This window comes from Oreochromis niloticus, linkage group LG5, assembly GCF_001858045.2.
Source record: "Oreochromis niloticus isolate F11D_XX linkage group LG5, O_niloticus_UMD_NMBU, whole genome shotgun sequence".
Classification (NCBI taxonomy): Eukaryota; Metazoa; Chordata; class Actinopteri; order Cichliformes; family Cichlidae; genus Oreochromis; species Oreochromis niloticus.
In genome coordinates this window covers 20,850,917-20,875,364 of record NC_031970.2, presented here as the reverse complement: position 1 = coordinate 20,875,364, position 24,448 = coordinate 20,850,917, and the positions used below count along the sequence as shown (strand labels likewise).

The following is a 24,448-nucleotide window of genomic DNA, read 5'->3' as shown; positions in this document are numbered from 1 at the left end:
TTTATTTTAAATGCTGTCATTAGTTTTTATTTTTTTCCAACTTATTAAAAAAATGAACATGGTCTACATTGTTTTGTTCACTTGAATAAAACGACATTTCTGTATCATACTCTAGGTTCTTGAAGACCACGCTGTCTTTTAACTTTATTCTTTATTTTCTGCGTATACTGTTCTTTATTCATTTCTTTACTCTTTGAGGCTGTTCTCCTGCCATTCTGTGTTCCTAGTGCAAAGTCTGCATTTCTGTGTCCTATCTTTAGTTGGTTGCTGCTTTATATTGTTGACCTCTAGTCTTTTGTGCACTTGCTTTTGCTTCCGCTGGTCATACTTGTTTGATTCAATTCACCTGTGTCTTGTTTCTCCCAGCTGCGTCCTCTCTCCCTAATCAATATTATTATCTCTCTTCACTGCGGATTTCCCGCACTCATGTTTAAGGTCAGTTTTCAGTTCATGGATGTTATCTTTCAGTCTGCACTGTCGGGTTTACTGACTGCTTAACAGTCTCATGTGGCTCTTTGTATACCCCACTGTATTACTAAATCCTGGTATTGTAGATACAAAAAGGCACATGCGTGCTTATAAGGATGAACATCAAAAGCTGAAAGTTCGGAACATCTGTCACGATCTAATTCAGATGAGTTTACTGAAATTGCAACTTGGTGTTGCACTATGACTTCATGGTTTGACAGTCTGTTAATCCTGCTTACTAGAAAAAGGCTCTTGGGATAATTACTCGGCTGTAGAGTTAAATGACTAAGTTTCTCTCATTGAACATACTGTATTATATGCAGCACTTACGCACAACCGTACCGGAAAATCAATGCGCAATTACGTGGCTCTAATATTAGAGCCACATAATCAATGGTGGCAAGGCTAAGGCTAGCTTTGTAACGGTATATAAGAAAAGTATGAAACGAAAATGTGTTCTTTGTTGCTGGACTGTAAGATAAAAGTAGACACAATTTCGGGCTCCTACATTTTGTCCGAAACTGTAAATTAATGAGTTTTTTACGGCACTGGAAATAAGAATAGAAGAGAATTTATTCATTCTTACCTTATACTAATCGTGGTGAAGGCTAGTGCAGTGCAGGAACTTATATGCCTTCTCGGGTGAATTCCGCTGAGAGTAAACGTAATGTCCCGCTCTACTGTACAAGACTTGTGAATGGTTACCTGGAGGGATGTACCACTGTGAGAGGGGTGCTACGGAATAGTCCAAGTGATCGCTGCTTTAATTTCCCGGTCAACTATACATAAATTGCACGTAGACATGAAATAAAAAGCATTCTGTCATTTATTTGCTTGATTATGCCCTCCGCGAACCATCTCTGCACTGCGTGGGTGATTGGTGGCTCCGTGCACACTAAGTGCTGCACACAGGGACAAGGCGCACTAGGTTAACACTGCCAGTCCCCCTCCTTTCCTCTCACCGCTGTCTCTCGTCTTGTCCGGCCGCAGCAGCTGGAAGCCGGGCAGCCTACTCACAGAGGGAGTACCGGGCAGTGTCGGGGTACTGCCACTGTGACCGGGTTAGCGTCATTAGCTCCTCAATCATATCAGGGAGCGATCTCACGTTTACAGTGATTACAGGAAGGAGAGATGGTGTGTAAGTTGTCCTTCTCGGGAGATATCACCCCCGTCTCTTCCCTCACTGGGGACGTAGGGTCTGTCTGCCGGTAGCGCAGCTGCAGGGCGCAGCGCTAACAGCTGATCCCTAACGTAAACAAAGGAGCCATGCGCCGAGTGTCTAAATACGGGTGAAAAAAGAGAAGACAAAAGAAGAGAAAAGTCAACATAACTAGCAGGGAGCGGTAATGCATGATGGCAGAATCTGATTGCTAAGACATAAGTTAAAGGTTAAGAGAAGTAAAGAGGAAAATAAGAAAGAAGCTCAGAAATGAGCAGAGCTAGCTCTGCTCATTACCTGTTAGCTACCATAACAGGTACCACAGTTAAGGTTTCAGAAAAAGCATTCTGTCGTTTGTTTGCTTGATCATGCTTTAAACACATCAAAATGCATAGTCGGGTTATAATACAAGTCAATACTGTGACAAGCACTGGTACTGAATAGGCAATCACTTAGCAGCAAGGTGAATCAGTGATGCATTAGTGTGGTCTGCACTTCCTCTTCTTTGATTGGGTGAAATGAGTTGAAAGTAATTGGATGAGGGAACCATGGGGAGTGCCCTGCATAATTTCAATTTATGCATCTTTGAACGGCGTTTTCTGCCGAGTGGCGGAAAAAACGGCGTTCCCGTCTGTCTTTGAACGCCGCTTTTTACGTCACTCGGATGGTGCGTTCAGGGCGCCATGTGAGAGTTGGAAAAAATGACGTTTGTCGAAATAGAACGCCGTTTTTTTTTTGGTGTTTTGAATAATTAAACGGCGTTTTTTACGCCATTTCTTAACCAAACGGGTTAGAAAAGTGGCGAATTTTGGCACTAATGGCTTGCCATAAAAACGCCCCAAACGCCCCTTATTTGACGCGTGCACATTCGCACCTCTACGCATGTCCAACAGAAATCCATCGCGCCTCAAAATTGCGTATTTTGACGCGCGTGAACCGGAAATGTGGGAGGGATGTGGGAGGAAGTTGTGCCAGATGGTATCTTTGCTAGATGGCAGGTGTCGAGCTAGCGCTTGAAGAGAGAGTCTCCCTTCTCTATTTACTGTGGAGGGCAGAGCAGCGGCGTTAAGGACGTCCTCGCCGTACCTGGGTCCGGTCCTCCAGAGGCGTGAGCAGTTTGATGAGTTTCACCACTTGCTCCAGGAGCTGCGCCTGGATGACGGCGATGACAGCGATATCACTGTCTTTCACTTGCCCAGTTTGAGGACCTGCTGTCCCGCGTCGGTCCCAGAATCGCCCGCCTAGACACCAACTACAGGCGCTCAATCCCACCTGCAGAGCGCCTGTCCATCTGCCTGAGGTTAGTAAAAGTGTTTAATATGGTAGTCCTTTATTGATACCTGTGCTAATATATGCTAAACCATCCGTTTATACACTGCTAACATGGATGTGGTATGCTAACAGTGAATGCCGTCGGTGTTTACTGATAGCAAACTGTGGTATGGAGACGACTGTTTATAATATTTCTAGTGATACTCGACAGTTCTCATCAAGTCCCGATTTAATTCGATTGATGCTGTTATCAGTGTTTGCAATGATAGCATGGCTGTGGTGTCTATCAGTGAATGCTCTCAGTGTTTGCTGATATCAAACTGTGGTATGAGGACCACTGTGGGTTAATCTTTGTTGTGATACTCACTCCTTTTTTTTTTTATTATTTACACCTGGTTTAATTCTGGTATAGTTGAATATTTGTATATAATCCCCGCAGCTGTCAGACTCTATAACAGGGGTCACCAGCCTTTCTTAAAACTGAGAGCTAGATAAAATTGTGAACAGTTTGGTTCATCTTTAGTTATATGGTTCTATCTAGCATATTCTATCTTGATAAGCTATGTCTTATCACAGGTTAATTTTTCAAAAATATTAACAATGATTTAAGCAAGGAAAGGGCTACATGTCAACATACAACTCTTTATTTCTATTAATGTCTTACTTCATTCCTACCTTATTGACATGTCTAGGAATTATGAGTGATTGACACACTGTAGGGGTAAAAGTTGCTACTAATCAAATTATGATATGTTAAAGTTAAAACAAAACACAACTGACTGTTTTATATTATATCTAATATATATTATGTAATTATCCTTATAATTACATAATGTTTTATGTAAGATTTATGTTTTGTAATTTAAATCTGACATCACAAAAGTATTTTGGAATTTGAATAATGTATTTTGTAACTGCAGTACACATAATACTAATTTTGAACAATTTTGTCCAGGTCCCTTGCCACCGGGGACTCCTTCAGGACCATCGCGTTCAGTTTCAGAGTCGGTGTGTCCACGGTGTGCCAGATCACCCCCCAGGTAGCGACGGCCATCTGGGACTGTCTAGTGGACGACTTCATGGCTGTGCCTTCACCTGGAGACTGGCGGTCCATCACAGAGGGATTCCAGGAGCGCTGGAACTTCCCTCTCTGCTGTGGAGCTCTGGATGGGAAGCACGTCCAGACAAAGGCACCCCATATATCATATAGGAGACACACACATTGATATACACTAAATATTTATTCCATTTCTTTTTTTGTGGTGCCCAAATTTATGCACCAGCTTGATTTTGTTTAAACAATTATTGCACACTTTTTGTAAATCCAGTAAACTTCTTTTCACTTCTCAAATATCACTGTGTGTGTCCTGTATGATATATTTAACTGACACTTTTTATTGTAACAACCAACGATTTATACAGGAAAATAATGACTATTAACAAGGTTGCCCAAACTTTTGCATCCCACTGTATTAGTATATTTTGTCATTAGTATAATATGAAATAAATTCTACATGTGTCAAGTGGTGTGCCAACATTTGCTGTGTAGTAGAACTGAGACATTAGTCATAAAAATTTATTTGAAATAATATTAAAATTCTCAAACAGAAAAACATTAAACATAAATATATAAAATATAAGTATTTACAGAGAGACAGGAATAAAAAGGACCCAGCTGCTCTCCAGAGCAGGAACAAGGCTGAGGAGGAAATACTCCACTGGAGACTGGCGTGGCCTCTTCAGGGACACCAGGATGGCCAGCTTCACTGCCGACGGACTGTCCTGGGACCAGTCCCTCATCTGCCTCGGAGCTGTCCTCCTCTCTGGGCCTGTAAAACAGCACAAAACACAAAAAAATGAGAAGGCTGCTACTAGATTTTAATTTCAACATTGAAAAAAAACAACAACAGGATATAATCAGATTAGTTGTAGATATTTAGTAAAGGTGATCTCAAGGGAATCCCACCGAGTAAAAAGCTATCAGTGCGTGCTGTACATCTGATGCTACAATTGCATACCTGTGGGTGCAGCAGCAGGAGCTGAGGGACTGGGGAGCAAGGAGAAGCAACAGGGGATGCTCTGCTGCAGAATCAGTTGGTTCTATCAAGACAATATTAAATGTTAACAGGTTTTAAACAATAGTCATAGAGAAAGTATATACAGTGGTCCCTCATTTATTGCAGCAGGGGTTGTCAGAATAACTAGCCCCTCGCCACGCACTTTATACACTTTTTTCCCCACACACATGAACATTAGTCACAGTTCTCACAAGTTGATTCTCAAAGTGCAAACCTTTGTAGATTGCAAAACGTAAAAGTATTATGCCGTGTTTTGTCTTCATCTGCCTGCCACTTTTGTGCGCCTTTTTCCCTCGCGGTGCAGGTGTCTATTTCCGAATGAGGGTCATAGTTATGGGTGTTTTTGTGCTGTTTTATCTATTGGATGTGATGGTTATCAAAACAAAACATGATAAATTTGACAAGCGCAGGAGACACGAAACGGAGATTTGTCAATCAGGCTGCAGAATGCAATGCTGTACTGTGCAAAAAAAAAAAAAAAAAAGAAATCAGCGAAAAAGCGAGGCAGTGACGGATGAGCGGGACCACTGTGTGCTGTTTATTAATAAACAAAATATATTCCTATATGACAACATGCATAAAAGCAGAACGGTATTTGTACATCAGTGGGAAAATAGCGGTGGCAGTGAAACATGTAAAAAGAGAAATGAATGAACTTATCAGGTTGCCCGATCTCTTCACATTTCTTCCTCCAAGCTTGGTCCTTTATATTCCTGTCTCGGTACACAAAGCAGCTGGTGTCGTACAGCTCCGGGTTGTTTGCTACAGCATTGATTAGCCTTCCCTCCATTGAAGAATGAAGGGCTTTGGCTGGATCTGCCCCTTTGACCTGGTTACAGCCACGTCACCAGGCTCCTGATTGGTTGTCGTGGCGCGATTTGACGCTGGAGTTCAGATTTTTCCAACTCGAGCGGTAGAGGCGAAACACGCGTATGCACAAAATGCAACACAAAAACTCACGTGCGTGGTTTTTTTCGCGAGTCAAACGCGCCAGACGCGGTACACGGGTTTTGGCGTTTTCGCGACGCAAATATGCTTCCGAATTTTCACCGGACGCGCAATCGCGTGTCATCGCGCTCTTTCCATTGACTTTACATGTAAACCTGACGCTCTGGCCGCCTCTATCGCGTTCGGTGTGAACACACCGTTAGCTTTTTACTTTATATTGGCTCTTTTTTGCCACCCTGCTTGTCAGAGCTTTGTCATGTTGTCATGTGTTGAGGTCTTTGCAAGGAAAAAAATGTCACAGTGTGACAAAGTGGGTGAGAACACCATTTGTCCGTATTCTTAGTTAACATTCTTGTTCTTGTTTTGTAGTCTGCAATAAACAAACATCTACTATCCCGGGTTTGTTTGTTTATGTTTTACACTTTCACTGATTATACAACATAACATCTTGGTTTAAATCAATTCTGACACGTTTGTTAAGTTAACATGATATTTATTTCAACTGTTAATTTGTTTTGTTTGAACTCACCATACCTACCTGTGTTCCAGGAACAAAAGAAGGAAATGTAGTTTCACTTCCTGTATTTATAGCTTTCTGGTTAATCTGAAGTCTGCGGAAGAGACCAGGTGAAGAAGGGGGAGAATCTTTGTAATTTAATAAAGTTGATTTTAGAGTGTGTTTATAGAGAAATGGATTTGTTGTAATACGTATCGACTATACACTGAAGAGTTTTGGGTTTTTTTGCTAGGAAGGAGTAGCAGTATAGGTTTGAGTGTAGAAATGTTTGTCTCACCTACCTATTGGAATAGTCCAGGGGTGAATGGACTATTTAAGCAGATGAACGCAGGTGTTCAGGGAAAAGGACCAGGTCAGTGTAGCTGTGTGCAGTTTGACCTTAACTTCCATTGATTTAAGTTCAGTTATGTTTATTTGAACTAAGTTAACTATGAGTTAAGTTTCTCATTTATTTTTGTAAATATTGTTTTTTTTTCACAAACTCCTTCCATCCTTTAGCCGCTTAGGTCAAGTCCTACCACACATAGACATTCACAGGTCATTGTAATGTGACTTCTGCTGGATTTTTAATATTAATTGTGCCTCAAACATGTATATTTCACACTGTATGTCACTTTCATAGATCCCTTTGTAATGCCTGGTGAACAAATAAACTATACTGACTCACAGAAAGCACTCATAAATATTGTTTTTTAAATCTGATTGCCTCAAGGCCTTATGGCATCCTCCACACTATGCACTTGAACATATAAATTGTTTCATTGAATTTTGAGTTTTTTAATCAACCTTGTTACATCTGTGGTGTTCCCGGTCAAATATGACCACCATAGAAATTGAATGGGAATCCACTCAACACCTCCCCCAATTGACTGAATGACCCCCTGAATGGCCCACTGAGCAACCACTGAAGGACTCATTGAACGACCCACTGAACTGAATTTGGTTGTGAAAAATGTTTGTTATGCTAATTTAAGAGTTGTTAAAACAGACTGGTCAATTTTCACCGGGAACACTAAAGTAAGGGGGGTGGGGGTGCACAAAACTGGAGGGTTAGGAGGTACAATGATTAATTGGTGAGGGGAGCGTGAAGAGTTTATAGAAGACACAGGGTAATAGCCAGATTTTCTAGGCACACGTTTAGCATTGTGAATTTTCATACTCTGGTCTTTTACTAAACTTTCTCAACGCCAAGCACTTTTGTTGAATAAACCAAACTAAACTGCAAATGCAAACTAAAAATATTGATAACAAATGTCATCTAAGTCAATTCCTCACAGGATATAAACTCTAGTCCACTTGATTAATGTTTGAGCTGTAATAAACCACATCCTTGTCCTGTTGGAGCACATGTGACTCTGTAAAGCCATGAAGCGAAACTTCTATCACACTGCACAGGCACAAAGACAGGAGGACACGAAGTGAAAGTTAAAAAACGAGAGCCGAGGCAAGTATTTCAAAACATGAAACAAAGACAACATGACTTTAATGAAGAAAGTGAGGCATCGCACACTTTAGTATTGTTCATACAACACCTATAAAAAGAGTATTTAATAATAATAAAAGAGCATCCATTCTATGTAAATTAATGTTTGTTCATTAAGATCTGACAGTGCTGACAACAGCACTCAGACAGATAATCAGTTACAGTGAGCGTGAAAAATCAGTTGTAAAGAACTAACAATTTATCATAGAAAAACATTGAAACATCAATAAAAAAGCTTATTTACAGTCTTTTATTAAATGTTTGTTCTTATGTTTGTATAGTAAATATAAAGCTACAGTCAGCACACAATGACATGTTTATAAATCAGGTGGAAGGTTTCATTATATATGTATCAGTATCTTAAAAGTGATTAATAATCTATTCAGGCCAATATGATAAAAACCCTCCACCAAAACACTGAAAAACATTTATGTATCTGATGTAACAAGATGTACGTGATATAAAGCATGTATGTATTAGTCCTCCTGTCATTCTAGTGAATACGAGCCTTTAAGAAACACAATAGCAAAGCCACACAAATGACCAAAAAACACTTTAAGTGTTCTGTACTAATACCGTGGTTGGCTAAATATATTCTAGTTATATGTGTGAGGGTTTTGAAAAGTGTATCTTTGCAGTTTCACAGTATGTGAAGTGTGTCTTACTGTGGCCAGTTTGTGTGACACTGTGAAAACTGTGGTTTTCCTGAAAGCAAGTTCTAAAGTTAACATTTAATGTAGGGGAGACTCAGAGCAGTCAGACAGACTGTTGTAGTCTGTTCTGCACATTCACATTGTTCTTTTAATCATGGCTGATCTCCTGCTGCTAGTCGTTCTCATGTGTAAGTTAAACTTCTTATCAGGTTCATTCAATGTTCACGTCAGCTATTCCTTAACATAGGCTCACTTATAATGGCTGTTAGCATGTTTCTCTTGTTTCTAACACTAGTTTACATTTTTTATTGTTGAATCTATTTTGTTTCATCTCCTTTTCTTCTTCAGATTTTTTTCATGAAATCAAAGCACAAGGTCAGTCTTATTTTCATGTTTTAATCAATGTATGGGATGTTTGATTTTTCTTTGCTCGTCATGAATATTTTTGTGCATATGTTAACTATTTAAAATAACATCTGTGTAAATGTAATTTCAGCCAGGGTTCCACCTGAACTGACCGTGAATCCACCTCTGATCACAGAGATGGACTCAGTCATACTGAGCTGTCAGACTCCATCATCTGTTTCTGTGCCTCAGTGTGATTTTTATATTGCAAGCCAGAAACTGTCCAAAGGTTCCTCCTGTGTGCAGACACTGACAGCGACTGAGCTGCTGAAGATCACACATAAGAGTGTACCTGCTGAGGTTGAAGTGAGATGTTCTTACACTGTACAGGTTTATAGTCATAAACATACATCTCCTGACAGCCAGCCATCCACCATCATCATAAACAGTGAGTGACTAAAGTACCATGAACAATTTATAATATGTTTTACTGATGCTTATGGAGTTCACCTCACGGCATATGCTGCCATTATAAATATTTATTGTAAAATAAATAATATAGAAATAAATCTATTTAAATAATCTAAATTATACTTTAATTTTTCAGATCTTCGTCCACCTAAACTGACAGTGAGCCCGCTGATGATCACAGAGACAGACTCAGTCACAGTGAACTGTCAGGCTGTTTCTGTGTCTTGGTGTTATTTCATCATTACAGGCGATAAAACAGCCAAATCAGGTCCTTGTTTGTGGACTCTAACAGGAGCTGAATTTCTGTCATGGACACGTAAAAGTTTACCTGTTACAGTTGAAATGACCTGTTATTACATTTTTAAATATAAATCTCCAGTGAGCAACATGTCAGCAATCACCATACAAAGTGAGTAAATACTACTGAAGTCCACTAATACAAGGATCTTTGAATACAGTATCAATACAAAAAAAAGAAACAGGTTTCTATCAGTTTGGGTTGTTGTGGGGGGGGAATAAGTAGAAATGTTTCCATCAGATTTAAACTAAACATCTGAGAGAGGTTTCTATTATTAGATTGAAAGAATGAAATTAAACATTTGTTCATTTAACTTGAGAAATGTTTACATTTTTAGCTCCTCGGCCTGAACTGACAGTGAATCCACGGATGATCATACAGCCATACTCAGTCACAGTGAACTGTCAGACTCCATCATCTGTTTCTGTGACTCAGTGTTTTTTGTACTTTATGAGAAGAAGAAAATCTACGTTCATCTCCTGTCAGCAGACACTGACAGGAACTGAGCTCCTCTCTATGGCACAGCAGAGTTCACCTGCTGAGGTGGAAGTCACATGTTTTTACATGTCTCAGCATAAAGGAGGACAATACCAGTCTCCTCACAGTAACATATATTCCATCAGCATACAAAGTAAGTGATTATACTGTCTATATTATACCTCAGTACAACATGTGCATATATTTTTTGTTTAACAAACTAAAGGAGGAAGCAAAAAGCTGATATCTATAGAGCTTCATTTAATTTAATTATAATGCATTAGGAGGGATGTACAGTTGTGCTCTTAAATAAACTGCTAGTTCGCTGAATTGATTTAATACTAAATTTCCATTTAGTACCATGTGATCCATCACCATACAAAGTGTGTGAATACTACAGTATAAGCACTAATATGTGCATGTAAAGCTACAATATCAATACAAAACAACAAGCTGTTCTCAACTTGTGAAGAAATTTGTTATGTGGATCAGACTTGATTATTTAAAAAAATAGAACTCCCAGAACCGTGTCTATTGTAGCATCCCCAGTTGAAAAGATGGTCTCTCAAAATCGATGGTTCACAATCCTTTTATTAAACAGCGGTGTATATGAACACACCATTATTATATACAGAATAAAAGACAATTAGTAACTCAAGCAGTGTGTTACCTTTAACCTTTTGCCTTATTCATTAATCATAAATAGATTGTCAAGAATTGAAAGGTGTAATATTTTAAGGTAAAGACAATCTCTACATTGAGTGCTATTAAGTGCTACCATACACATTTACTAAATTCTTCTAACCTTAAGCCTTTCGCCCTTTCGATACCATGAAATAAAATAGACTATATTCCAATTGGACAGTCTCCCACAGTTGTTTATGTTTTTTAAGCCATTTTGCACTAAGAGACATTTTTTGAAAAATGTATTGATAGCAATGTTGAATATTCTTACACAGTAAAAAACAAAAAACAAAAACGAAAAATTAAACTATACATAAAATAATTACACCATGAATATGATTTCTTTAGTGGTTTATTTTATTGCAACCTGTAATTTATTGAGGTTTGTTTATCTGATCAAGTGGTCAGAAAGTATGGCATTATTTTTGTGCCTCTATTCTGAGTGCACGTAAAAAAATTTTTGTTGCATTTTGAGGGTTTTTTTTGTTTGTTTGGTTGGTTTTTTTTGTGTTTTTGAGGGGCCTGTCCCATTTGGTTCTTTAGCTTTCAGAATTATTGTCTGAAGGCCAAGAAAGAAAGTGAATCATCACAGCCTTGTCTTATTGGTCCATTTGATTGACCTTTGTTATTATTATTTATTTATTTTATTTTATTTTCAGTTGTTACAGACCTGACAAACATTACTGGGGGATAGGAAAGGGAGAAAGAAAGAAAGAAAGAAAGAAAGAAAGAGAGGGAGGGAAGAAAAACGGGAAGAGGGGAAGTGAGAAAGGGCACTTAAAAAAAAGAAAAAAAATCACCTGGATCACCTGCTGAGAGAAGAAAAAAGAAAAAAAATAGAAAACAAGCAAAAAAAGAGAGCAACATAATAAACACAACACCATCGCAATAATCTAGCTAAGTGTAAATAACAGTAAATACTAAATATTGAATGTTATTGTGCAGCATGCAAGACCAACAGCGCACAATGTGCTTTGAGGTAGCAGTCAAGAAAGGGGTAGCTTGTGTTTGTGAACACCCATGTGTACACCTGTGTGGATGAGCGCGCTTGTATTCAAAAGATTTCTCCGGCCATGTCCACAATAATATGTTTTCATTTGAAAACACATCTTTTTCTCTCCGTTTTGGCCTTCCGTCCACACTGAGATGGCGTTTTCGGTCAAGGAAAACGCAGCGTTTTGAAAACGCTCTCCAAAGCAGATAGATTTAAAAACGTTGTTTTCGCGTCGCAGTGTGGACAGCAAACCCGGAGCCTTTTCGAAAACGATGACACATTTAAGTCATGTGATGCAGTCATGTGACCAATTAAACTAAGATAGCGGAGGGCATTATACAACAGTTGTTTTGTTTGCTCTGAATTTTGACAGCCCTATTAAAGATGAATATCAGTTTGTACATCCTCCAGATTGCTTTTCTTTAAACTCTTTAATTCTCAGTCGCTTTTGCAACATTGTACTTTTGTGTTACTCGCAGCAACAACTCCACCTCATTGTCAGTCCATTTAAAAAACTCGGTGCTTTTCCTCGACATTTTGCCGTGACGTTTCAAAGAGCCGGAAAGTAAATAAAAGACAGACAGAAATGAGGCAGGTCGAATCGTCTTGCGTTTCACGCATGCACAGTACTGGAACGTAAGCGTTTTCGGCCGTTTCAGTGTGGACGCACAACTCTGTGAAAACGACTGAAAATGCTAGTGTGGACGCGGAGCGTTTTCAGACAAAAACACCGTTTTTTTTTTTCAAATTTATCCGGGCTAGTGTGGACTTAGCCTCCATGTAATGATCTGCTAGAGCAGATCGAACTCTAGGCCTCGAGGGCTGGTGTCCTGCAGGTTTTAGATATTCATCATCAGCCACCGGCAGGGAATGTGGTGAGGGGAGATAATGCTCCTTACCTTGGAGGGCCTGAGATGTTCCCAGAGAGGTAGAGTCTAAGACCCGACCTGACATATAGACACAGACGAACAGGCACACATAGGCTGTGTCCCAATTCAGGGTATGCACGCTTGAAGTACGCATTTCAAGTGCGATTACGTCACCGCCACGCGACGACGGCTGTCCCAATTCAAAGTGTACTTCAAATGCAAACTCCAAATGCGCCATCGATTTCCCCAAATATCAAGCGTGGTCCGGTGCACGCTTCGTGGCCCCATATATCCCACAATCCATAGCACGGCGGTGGGTGTGGATAATTTTGCCGCAAAATACGGCAGAAGGGAGCGGCCGAAGAGTGAACTGTCAAAAGTAAGTACTGAATATGATGTCACTTATTTATGTGCGAATGTTTAAGAACATTAAAACATTACTGTTGGTCACATGTCGGCAAAGTTATGTGACATTAGTGATGTTTGTACTTTCAGCGGTAACTTGGTTTTAAAGCCTCTACTTCTAAATATATATATAGTTGACCTTAATCTTACAGAGAATGTGATGATTTTATGGATAATTAAAGTCAGTCATATATCCACAAACACAACAAGCTGAAAGTCAGTGATGCTGCTCGGTTTGCAGTCCTGAATATGACGGCACAAGCAGGATTCACTGCCCTGTTAATGTTAGCTATGTTATGTTGCTGCCTCTGTTCGGTGGTGTTGAGCCAAACGGACTTTAACGTGTGTTTGAACGAGCTGACGGTTCACTCGTTAAGCTGAAAGAAAGATGCTTTAATCACAGGAGTCACACATGTGTCCACTGGACCATCTGGGAACTCTTCTTGTTTAGCACTCGTAATAACACAAACACTAAATCCTCCTTCTCTTGTGCTGTTTTGTAGCAGTGTATACACCTGAGACTGTCACCTGTCTGTCTGTCCTGCACTCTCTCTCTGTTTCTTTCTCTCTGATTGTGTAATAAAAGTATGAACATGTATTTATAAGTTACACTTGTGTTTGAATCCTGCAGCTTATCACACATTTGATTTCCATGTGTGACAACTGCAAGTGTCCAGAGTGAGGACAGACTGAGGGACCCACTGCTGCACATCATCTGTGAGGCTTTGCACCCCTGATGATCCACCAGGACAAACTCAGCAGTGTGTGAGGAAGAGGAGGAGGAAGAGCCAGCAGCAGCTGACAGATGGAGAGAATAGACAGACTGTTCCCTGTTTGTGAAGGACTGCTAGAAAAGTTTACAATAACTAATTGTCTGTCCTGAATCAGTCTTATTAGGTAATGTTCAAATAATGTTATCATTCCAGTGTTTTCAGTGTGGGAGAAAGTACTCAGGGCCTTCAAGTTACACACTATGAAAGGCAGCAACAAGTTTAATATTCAGAAACCTAAAGTATGTATCAGCAGCAGAATGGAGCTAAAAATAAATGTTTGTTTCAGTTCTATGAAGCTTTGAGTATTTTGGATTAGTAGCACTGCTGTGTTTGTTGCATCATATTGCTGTAATTGTTTATATGCTTTATATATTCTGAGGTAAGTTGATCTATAGTGTTACATCATATTCTATAAGGATGTTATGTGTTTGTATACTTTCTGCCCAGTTTGACCCATTTAGCAGAAGTCGGCCTGTTTAAGGCTCTGATATCTATTCTGTATGACTTAAAGCAGTTATGACATGGTCTGATTTTCTCACCCAATAAAGGAATATTTCATATATCAGTCTACTCTTCATTCTATCAGCAACAGTTATCACAGCTCGTACATTTTCTTTTTACACATATATGTAAGCATTGAGCCAAATTTAGTAATGCCAACATATTGAAAGAACAATGTTTGTCTCCTATATATAATACATCTGTATATACACTGTCAGAGATACTTGTCTTTGAGTGAAGATTTAAGGTGATAGGAAATATAATTAACTGCTACTTGCATCTTTGACCCAGAGTTCAAGCTCATATATATATATATATATATATATATATATACATATACATATATGACAATACATATAATATTGTCCATATTATATTAACATTACCACAGTGAGATGACTTTAGTCTCATGAATAACATTAGCTAATTATTATTTACTAACTAATCTTGAAATGACTGTTCAGTACAGAAATGAAGCCCAACTATCATGTTTTACAGTCCTGTGGTCTCAACTAATCAAAGTGATGTCATGACAAAAATGAATGAACAACAAAACATTTTTCTCCTTCATTTCTGTCACACAAAGCTGTGTGAAACATTTCTTGCGGTTAGTATCATGGTTGCTAGGCAACCTGAACAGCGCGACGAAGGCTAGACCGTCCCATTTCACAAGCCTCTCACTTCCGCACTTCCCGTACTTGTAGTACGCACCGTACGTAGTACGCGTAGTGTGCGTACTTCAAGCGTGCAGACCCTGAATTGGGACACAGCCATAGATACAAACTTGTATTTCCACCCTCATGCACACATACAAATACTCGGTACTCACCCAACGCGGAGACAGACACAAATAGACACTGAACACAATCACACTCCCCAAACAAACTCTATACCCCAGGTCAAGGCACCACCACCATACCTAGACCCAGGAAATGTTACCCTTTTCCCTGGGGTGGAGACAAGCAGACCGCCCCCAGCTCCGCAGCAGCAGGGAGGCCCCGCATACTAGATCCCAACCGGACGGCCAACTCCTGCTCCCAGCCCCTCCTTCCCGATGGCTAACAGAAAACGGGCGGTGTGAAGACCCCATACCTCCCTCCACCCACTCATATGTAGTGTTGCTGCGTGCTGTCCTAAAGTGGATTTAAAACACGGGAGGGCATGACAAATGTTGCATTTTGAGGAGAAAATTATTTTAAGGAAAGAAAAGTTTAATTTGAGCAGACAAAATTCATTGTTGCGTGCAAGAAATGTATTTCAGTGTTTGCTATTATCCATATACACACACACAATAACAGTCCCTCTCGCTCAGATGTTAGCATTTGCGCTTGCTCAGATCTCTGCTCTGTGTGCTCACAGACATCTGCAGACCTGCTCTCAGTGTGTCGTTTGCGCTCGACATCTCTGCTTCGTGTGCGCTCAACTCTCTGTGCACCATTATGTCGGTGCAGAGGTCACAATTAACCTGCTCAACACACGGCCAGGGGATCACTCTCGCCCAGCCACGTCGGCACAAGTATAAACAACAGTCCACAATAAAACTAAATAAAACAGGGCAAGCTAAAAGAAAATAAAACCAATAAAAATAAAATCAACCGGGACAAGACAGCTGCTCCGTCGAGGATGAGCCCAAAACAGCGGCTTCTACAGGCGCTCCTTCAGCTTGATTGGGCCGAAACACAGACCACTCAGCAAAGTATATGGCAACAAGTGAGTCTTGGAAATCAAAAATGCATTTAGTGTTTAACCTTTTAATTAAAAGTAAATAACAAATATGGCTAAATGCTGCTTACCTCGGGACTGAAGACACTATACTGAACTGCCTATAGTAGTGCAGCTACTTCTCTCCACAATGGCTGAAGTCAAGATTTTCTTGTAAAACGAAGGGGGGCCTGGCAAAAAAAGTTTGGGAATCACTGGTCAAGTGGGTGAAAACTTAGCTGTTACACTTAGTAGCGGTCAGCAGCTTTATGATCCGTGAAATAACAGAGTACATATTGACAAACTTTGATACCAGCCTTGCTCCCTCATCAACCAGGTGCTAAAGAATCGTTTGTAAACTTAAAATTACACCCTAAAGCCGTCCTTTTCCATTTCTTAACCATTGAGCACACCTTCTCTCTGCGCATTGAAACTCACACTGCTTCTGGTTTATGCCACATGATTTATGGCACTTTGTCGCTCTATAACTTTCAAAATAAAAGCATAAGCTGCAACCAAGCTGGAACAGAATAATAACCATTCATGAACCAATTTACCAAATATTAATTAGGTCATTTACATCTATTATTAGATTTTATTTTCAAAATGAATTAAAATGTATTTATTTAACTTGAGAACTTTTCATATTTTTTAGCTCCTCGGCCTGAACTGACAGTGAATCCGCAGATGATCATAGAAACAGACTCAGTCACAGTGAACTGTCAGACTCCATCATCTGTTCCTGTGACTCAGTGTTTTTTGTACTTTGTGAGAGGAAGAAACTCTACATCCATCTCCTGTCAGCAGACACTGACAGGAACTGAGCTCCTCTTTATGGCACAGCAGAGTTCACCTGCTGAGGTTGAAGTCACATGTTTTTACATGTCTCAGCATAAAGGAGGACAATATCAGTCTCCTCATGGCAACATATATTTCATCAGTATACAAAGTAAGTGATCATACAAACTATATTATACCTCTGTACAGTATGTGCATATATTTTTTGTTTTAACAAGCCAAAGTATGAAGCTAGAGTGTGGTGTTTAATGTAACTGTAATATCTATTAGGAAAGATATACCAATTTTTTCTTCGATAAACTCCCAATTGGTTGAAATTTTTAGTGAGTACCATATCATCAGTCATCATAAAAAGAGAGTAAATACTAAAATGATGTACTAATGTGCTGATTTTAAGATAAACTATCAGGACCAAACAACAAGCTCTTCTCAATTTTTATGTGCATCAGAATTAATGATTTCAAAAAGTAAAAACCTCAGAACAGTTTCTATTGTTAGACTTTATTTTCAAATAAATGAAACATTTGCTCATTAAACTCATCAAATGTTTATGTCTTTAGCTCCTCGACCTGAACTGACAGTGAATCCACGGATGATCACAGAGACAGACTCAGTCACAGTGAACTGTCAGACTCCATCATCTGTTTCTGTGACTCAGTGTTTTTTGTACTTCGTGAGAGAAAAAAAATATATGTCCATCTCTTGTTTCCATAATGTAACAGTAACTGAGCTCCTCTCTTTGACAAAGCAGAGTTCACCTGCTGATCTGGAAGTCACATGTTTTTACAGCTCAGAGCATAAAGGAGAACATAAGTTGCTGTCTCCTCATAGCAACATATCCTTCCTTAGCATACAAAGTGAGTGATCATAATGTGCTGATCTATATTATACCTCAGTAGAGTATATACATATATTTCTACAAACCAAAAGGGGAAGCTAAAGCCTGATTGTTTATAAGGCTCTCTTTAGCTTTAAATGTAACAGATATTAGGAGGTGATACATAATTTCATTCTTCAATAAATTTTGTATTTGTTGAATGGATTTAAGGCCGTCCAAGGAGAAGAATTCTGAGTACTGATATATGTGTTTATACTGCATTCAGTATTACGCACTGACATCAGATGACGGCAAATCAATATTGTTTTGAATTTAAAAGAGGACTGTTAAGTGTAAAACATTGACACTGTGCTGTTGTAGCATTGCAGTAGTGGAAGGAAATACCTTTTGTGGTGAAGCCGCAAGAAACTCAAATAATGAAACAATCACAACACCATCTTCTTTTATTTTAGTAGAAAACAACACTTTGACATCTGCTCCTCCTACTTCTATGAACTTTACAAGTCACACAATCACAAGAAACCCAACTATTGGTAAGATTTTTAAAGTGGAATAAAAATGTTTAGGTCGATTGCCATTAGCGCTGTTGTGTTTTGACATTTGAAGATATTCATACACTTCAGTAGGCCTTATTTCGAAAAATAAAATCTCAGCACTAAAGGGACTACTTCTTCTACTACACATGAAAAACTAAAAATTTCCTTAGACAGTGAAATAGGTTGTAGAGATTCTGGTGTTTCGCTTTTTTTTTTTTTTTTACACTAAATGTCTTCCTTCTTTTCTCTTAACAAAATGGATAGTGGGACTTACACTTGTCTGTGTTTTCTGTTTTTTCTAGTACCTTTTGCTCGTAAACCTCTACCTGTATTTGCAACTAGTTTTGGTGTAATCATGGGCGTCATCTCACTGACAGTGGCTTTTGTATGTGTGAAAAGAAGAAATGGTAAGGACAGTAACAATTCCTTATGTTATATGTAGCCTCAAACCTTTTCTACAGTCAAATATTTAAGTGCTGGTCTGATCACACCATAATATATGTGTGACCAGACCAGACCTTCATATATTAGAAGCTTATACACAAAATCCACTGACCACCACTCCTGTTCTGTTCATAAACTGATTGCTTGACTCCATATGTTATACTCCTTTTCAATACTTATTGTCTTTTCAACAGTCGTCTTATTACCCCTTAAGACTCAGCATTATGTTTCAGCGCTCTGCACCAACACTCTGTACCTCACTACTGCAACACACCAGCAAATATATTAATTCGCCCAGCTGTTGTAATCTAGCTTTTACTCTATTGATGTCACATCCTAATGGTGTGTGGTGACTTTTAGAAGAGGAAAGCAGAGATATACTCCTCCTGCCCCATGAATGAATGGATGAATGAATGAATGAATAAATACATCCATCCATCCATCTTCTTCCACTTATCCGGGGCTGGGTCACGGGGGCAGCAGCCCAAGCAGCCCAGACCTCTCTCTCACCAGCCACCTCTAGCTTGTCTGGGGAAACACCAAGGTGTTCCCAGGCCAGCCAAGAGATATAATCTCTCCAGCGTGTCCTGGGTCTGCTCTGGGGTCTCCTCCCAGTGGGACATGCCCGGAACACCTCACCCAAAAGGCACCCAGGAGGCATCCTTGTCAGATGCCCGAACCACCTCAACTGGCTCCTTTCGATGCGGAGGAGCAGCAGCTCTACTCCGAGGCCCTCTTGGATGGCCGAACTTCTCACCCCATCTCTAAGTGAGAGGCCAGCCACCCTTCAGAGGAAGCCCATTTTCGCCGCTTGTATCCGCGATGTGATTCTTTCTCGGTCACTACCAGCAGCTCGTGACCATAGGTGAGGGTAGGAACATAGATCAACCAGTAAATTGAGAGCTTCGCTTTTACACTCAGCTCTCTCTTCAACACAACAGACCAGTACAGTGTCCGCATCACTGCAGCCGCAGCACCAATCCGTCTGTCGATCTCCTGCTCCCTTCTCCTGTCACTCGTCAACAAGTCCCTGAGATACTTAAACTCTTGGGGTAAGAACTCATCCCTGACCCGGAGTGGGCACTCCACCTTTTTCCGGCTGAGAACCATGGCCTCAAATTTGGAGGTGCTGATTCTCATTCCCAACGCTTCACACTCGGCAGTGAACCGTTCCAGGGCGAGCTGGAGGCCATCACCCGATGAAGCCAACAGAAGCACATCATCCGCGAAAAGCAGAGATGAGATTCTAAGGCCACCCAAGTGAAAGCCTTCGGCCACTTGGCATCACCCACCAGGAACGAGTCTGACTTTTTGCCGGCTATGTGGACCAAGCTCTTGAAACAGTTGTATAAAAATTGAATGACCCGTGGCAATGGGCCAGACACCCCATACTCCCGACAATTTTCTCAGTCGAAGTCACCAGCGCAGGTCCACACAGTGCAGGTAGAACACTGTTTTCCCCTCCTTGTGAGGTCTGGTGATACGATTACAAGATCGATCATCGACCTGCAGCCTAGAGTGTCCTGGTACCACGTGCACTTATGGACACCCTTATGTTCGAACATGGTGTTCGTTATGGCCAAATTGTGGTTTGCACAGAAGTCCAGTAACAAAAAACCGCTCAGATTCAGATCTGGAAGGCCATATCACGCCCCTCCAGGTCTCACTGTTGTTGCCCACGTGAGCATTGAAGTCTCCAAGTAGGACAACAGAATCCCCAGGCAGAGCACCCTCCAGTACCCCACCCAGGGACTCCAAGAAGGCTGGGTACTCTGAACCACCACTCTGCGCATAAGCACAGACGACGGTCAGGACCCTTTCCCTGACACGGAGGTGAAGGGAACAAACCCTCTCGTCCACTGGGAGAAACCCCAGCACACAGGCAGCAAGCCGAGGGGAAACCAGGATACCCCCCAAAAAATGTGTCATGTAATTTCTATCATTTTTTTGAGGGTTAAAAAAGTTTTTAAAAACTCATAAAGGAACTGAGAAATAAGCAAAACTGGGAAAATCTAATAAAAGAAACTGGAACCTGGACTCACGGGATGACTTACAGAGGAACACAGGAAGACACACAGAAGAAACACAGACGGACCAGTAACGAGCACAAGAGAACACACACTATAAATACACATAGGGAAACGAGGAAACTGCACACAGGAGGGAGACACGGCTGTACCTAATTGCCATGACGAGACAGGGAGGACACAAACTGAATACACTGACACCAAACACGTACCTTCAAAGTAAAACAGGAAATATACACCGATAGAACTCAGACACACAATACTGACAGAACAGAGGAAACACACAGGCTGTGTCCCAATCCAGTGATCGCACGCTTCCTAGTATGCACACCTTACGGACTACGTACAGCAGGTACTACGAAGTACGAGTAGTGTGGAAGTGAGAGGCTTGTGAAATGGGACGGTCTGGCCTTCGTCGCGCTGTTCAGGTTGCCTAGCAACCATGATACTAACCGCGAGAAACGTTTCATACAGTATTGTTTGACAGAAATGAAGGAGAAAAATGTATTTTTGTTCGTTCTTTTTTTGTATGAAATCCCTTTGACTTGTTGAGTATCTGAGGCTGAGACCACGGGACTGTAAAAACATGATTGTTGGGCTTCACTTCTGTACTGAACAGTCATTTTAAGATTAGTTAGTAAATAACAATTAGCTAATGTTGTTCATGAGACTAAAGTCATCTCACTTTGGCAATGTAAATATAATATGGCCAATATTATATGTATTATTCGATTATTATGATATATTACAGCAGTGAGCTTGAACTCTGTGTCAAATACTGAGCTTCAGTAAAGATTCAAGTTGCATTTATTTAAATTTCCTATCACCTTAAATCTTCACTCAAAGACAAGTATCTTTGACAGTGTATCTATAGATGTATTATATATAAGAGACAAATATTGTTCGTTTAATATGTTGGCATTACTAAATTTGGCGCAATGCCTACATATATGTGTAAAAAGAAAATGTACGAGCTGTGATAACTGTGTCTGATAAAATGAAGAGTAGACTGATATATTAAATATTCCTTTATTGGGTGAGAAAATGATACCATGTCATAACTGCTTTAAGTCATACAGAATAGATATCAGAGCCTTAAACAGGCTGACTTCTGCTAAATGGGTCAAACTGGGTATACAAACACATAACATCCTTATAGAATATGATGTAACACTATAGATCAACTTACCTCAGAATATATAAAGCATATAAACAATTACAGCAATATGATGCAACAAACACAGCAATACTACTAATCCAAAATACTCAAAGCTTCATAGAACTGAAACAAACATGGACATTTATTTTTAGGTCCATTCTGCTGCTGATACATACTTTAAGTTCCTGAATATTAAACTTGTTTCTGCCTTTCATAGTGTTTAACTTGAAGGCCCTGAGTACTTTCTCCCACACTGAAAACACTGGAATGATAAGATTATTTGAACATTACCTAATAAGACTGATTCAGGACAGACAATTAGTTATGTTAAACTTTCCTAGCAGTCCTTCACAAACAGGGAGCAGTCTGTCTATTCTCTCCATCTGTCAGCTGCTGCTGGCTCTTCCTCCTCCTCTTCCTCATACACTGCTGAGTAGGGATGGGTACCGGTTTCCGGTGCCATGATGGCACCAGTTCTGACATAAACGGTAGTAACCAGACCGAAAAGCAGCGCACATTTCGGTGCTTTATTTCGGTGCTTTTTTTTTTCTTGAGATGTCATACACTTTGGATTCTAGCCAATCATTTTACCTTTACAAGGATAGTAGGCGGGCCCAGGTACATACGTTCTTTTAGAGCAGAGCTACAGATTAAAAATGCCCAAGGCAAAGCGGTCAAAAGTCTGGCTGTACTTCACAGCAAAAGATGCAAACTCAGCAGCCTGCAACAAGTGCTTTAAGCCCCACGCCCCCGGTACCGCGAGCAAAAAGGAGGAGATCACGTTTAATCGGTTATAACATGGGGTGAGAAATATAAGTCCAGACATGTGTGGTATCCACAGAAACCTCTGAATCTCAGCTAAAATGTCATATAAACCATTTCTACAACCACCAAACTCAACGAAAACAAGCCATGATTAAACGAGCAGTTATGTAAATGCGCACAAGTCCGCTAAACAAACAAGGCAAACCAGAAATTCTCCAGACTTCATGTAACCGGCTAAAGAAAAGCTGGTTATCTTCCAGAGCTATCACCAATTCCAAACACCAAGTTTCACCACACTCTGACCAAAATTCACTGAATGAGCCGCAAAAGAAGACCACAAAAACAAACAGCGGCGCAAATGCGCTAAGACAGAAATTGGCTTACCGTCCAGATTTCCTCCGTTATTTTCGCCGGTAGCCGGTAGCCATGTGATTATCAGCAGTTACCACGCCTACCTAGCCGCATCAGAGTCGTTTTCCGTCAACAACCTCCATTTTAGACACGTAACTGGACAGACGTCACATGCAGTAAATTTGGGCCCACGTGGGTTTTGGCATTACAACGTCTGATTGGTTGACGTAACGTGAACGTGGCATCGTTACTGTGACTCTATTGGCTCAAACAATTAAAAAGAGGTGTCAATCATGCAAATTGACCAAAAGAAACCAAAGTTACAGCCCCTCAGAGTTTAAAGGGCCAGAGGCCAGTTAAGCGCTCCATGGCAGAAAAGGCCCATTACCATGTAAATGTGTGGTTAATTCTTCAAAAACGCATTTTTAAAAAAAGCATTTTTAGGCATGTTAATAAAATTAATTAATGACTGCTCTTAAATACCTAAAAAAAAAATCAACTGGCGTGGTGTCCAATTGTGTGCAAGAATTGGACATTTTTGTACAACGTCTGGATATTCATGTATTGACAGCGCTGTAATTTTTCACTGTTTCACTTTAAAAACATAAATCTTTGCACAGATGATGTTTATATGTTGTTACGGTTCTTATCATTTTGCAGAAAAAAAGAGACTGCTAAAAATAAAAACATGAGGTTTTTGGACGAAGTTTGTGTTCTCCGTTCTTTAAGCACCGGTTCGAGCACCGTTTAAGCACCGGCACCGTTTCAAAAGTACCGATTTGGCACCGGTATCGGATAAAACCTAAACGATACCCATCCCTACTGCTGAGTTTGTCCTGGTGGATCATCAGGGGTGCAAAGCCTCACAGATGATGTGCAGCAGTGGGTCCCTCAGTCTGTCCTCACTCTGGACACTTGCAGTTGTCACACATGGAAATCAAATGTGTGATAAGCTGCAGGATTCAAACACAAGTGTAACTTATAAATACATGTTCATACTTTTATTACACAATCAGAGAGAAAGAAAAAGGGAGAGAGTGCAGGGCAGACAGACAGGTGACAGTCTCAGGTGTATACACTGCTACAAAACAGCACAAGAGAAGGAGGATTTAGTGTTTGTGTTATTACGAGTGCTAAACAAGAAGAGTTCCCAGATGGTACAGTGGACACATGTGTGACTCCTGTGATTAAAGCATCTTTCTTTCAGCTTAGCGAGTGAACCGTCAGCTCGTTCAAACAAACATTAAAGTCCGTTTGGCTCGACGCCACCGAACAGAGACAGCAATATAACATAGCTAACATTAACAGTGCAGTGAATCCTGCTTGTGCCGTGATATTCAGGACTGCAAACCGAGCAGCATCACTGACTTTCAGCTTGTTGTGTTTGTGGATATATGACTGACTTTAATTATCCATAAAATCATCACATTCTCT

At 40.3% G+C, this 24,448-nt stretch overlaps 1 protein-coding gene across 2 annotated transcripts in view; it reads left to right on the top strand.

The window, feature by feature from the left end:
- The window catches only part of LOC109194387 (uncharacterized), a 74,378-nt gene that overhangs the window by 8,757 nt on the left and 41,173 nt on the right, over positions 1–24,448 (top strand). The window contains exons 1-6 of one of the 2 annotated variants that reach the window (XM_019358856.2): positions 8,683–8,766; positions 8,927–8,953; positions 9,075–9,371; positions 9,531–9,803; positions 10,030–10,323; positions 16,752–17,045. In XM_019358856.2, the coding sequence (XP_019214401.1) occupies positions 8,733–8,766; positions 8,927–8,953; positions 9,075–9,371; positions 9,531–9,803; positions 10,030–10,323; positions 16,752–17,045 (1,219 nt within the window). In that variant the 5' untranslated portion in view covers positions 8,683–8,732. Of the gene's footprint in view, positions 1–8,682; positions 8,767–8,926; positions 8,954–9,074; positions 9,372–9,530; positions 9,804–10,029; positions 10,324–16,751; positions 17,046–24,448 lie in introns of those variants that run through there. The other variant, XM_019358855.2, reaches the window with a different exon arrangement.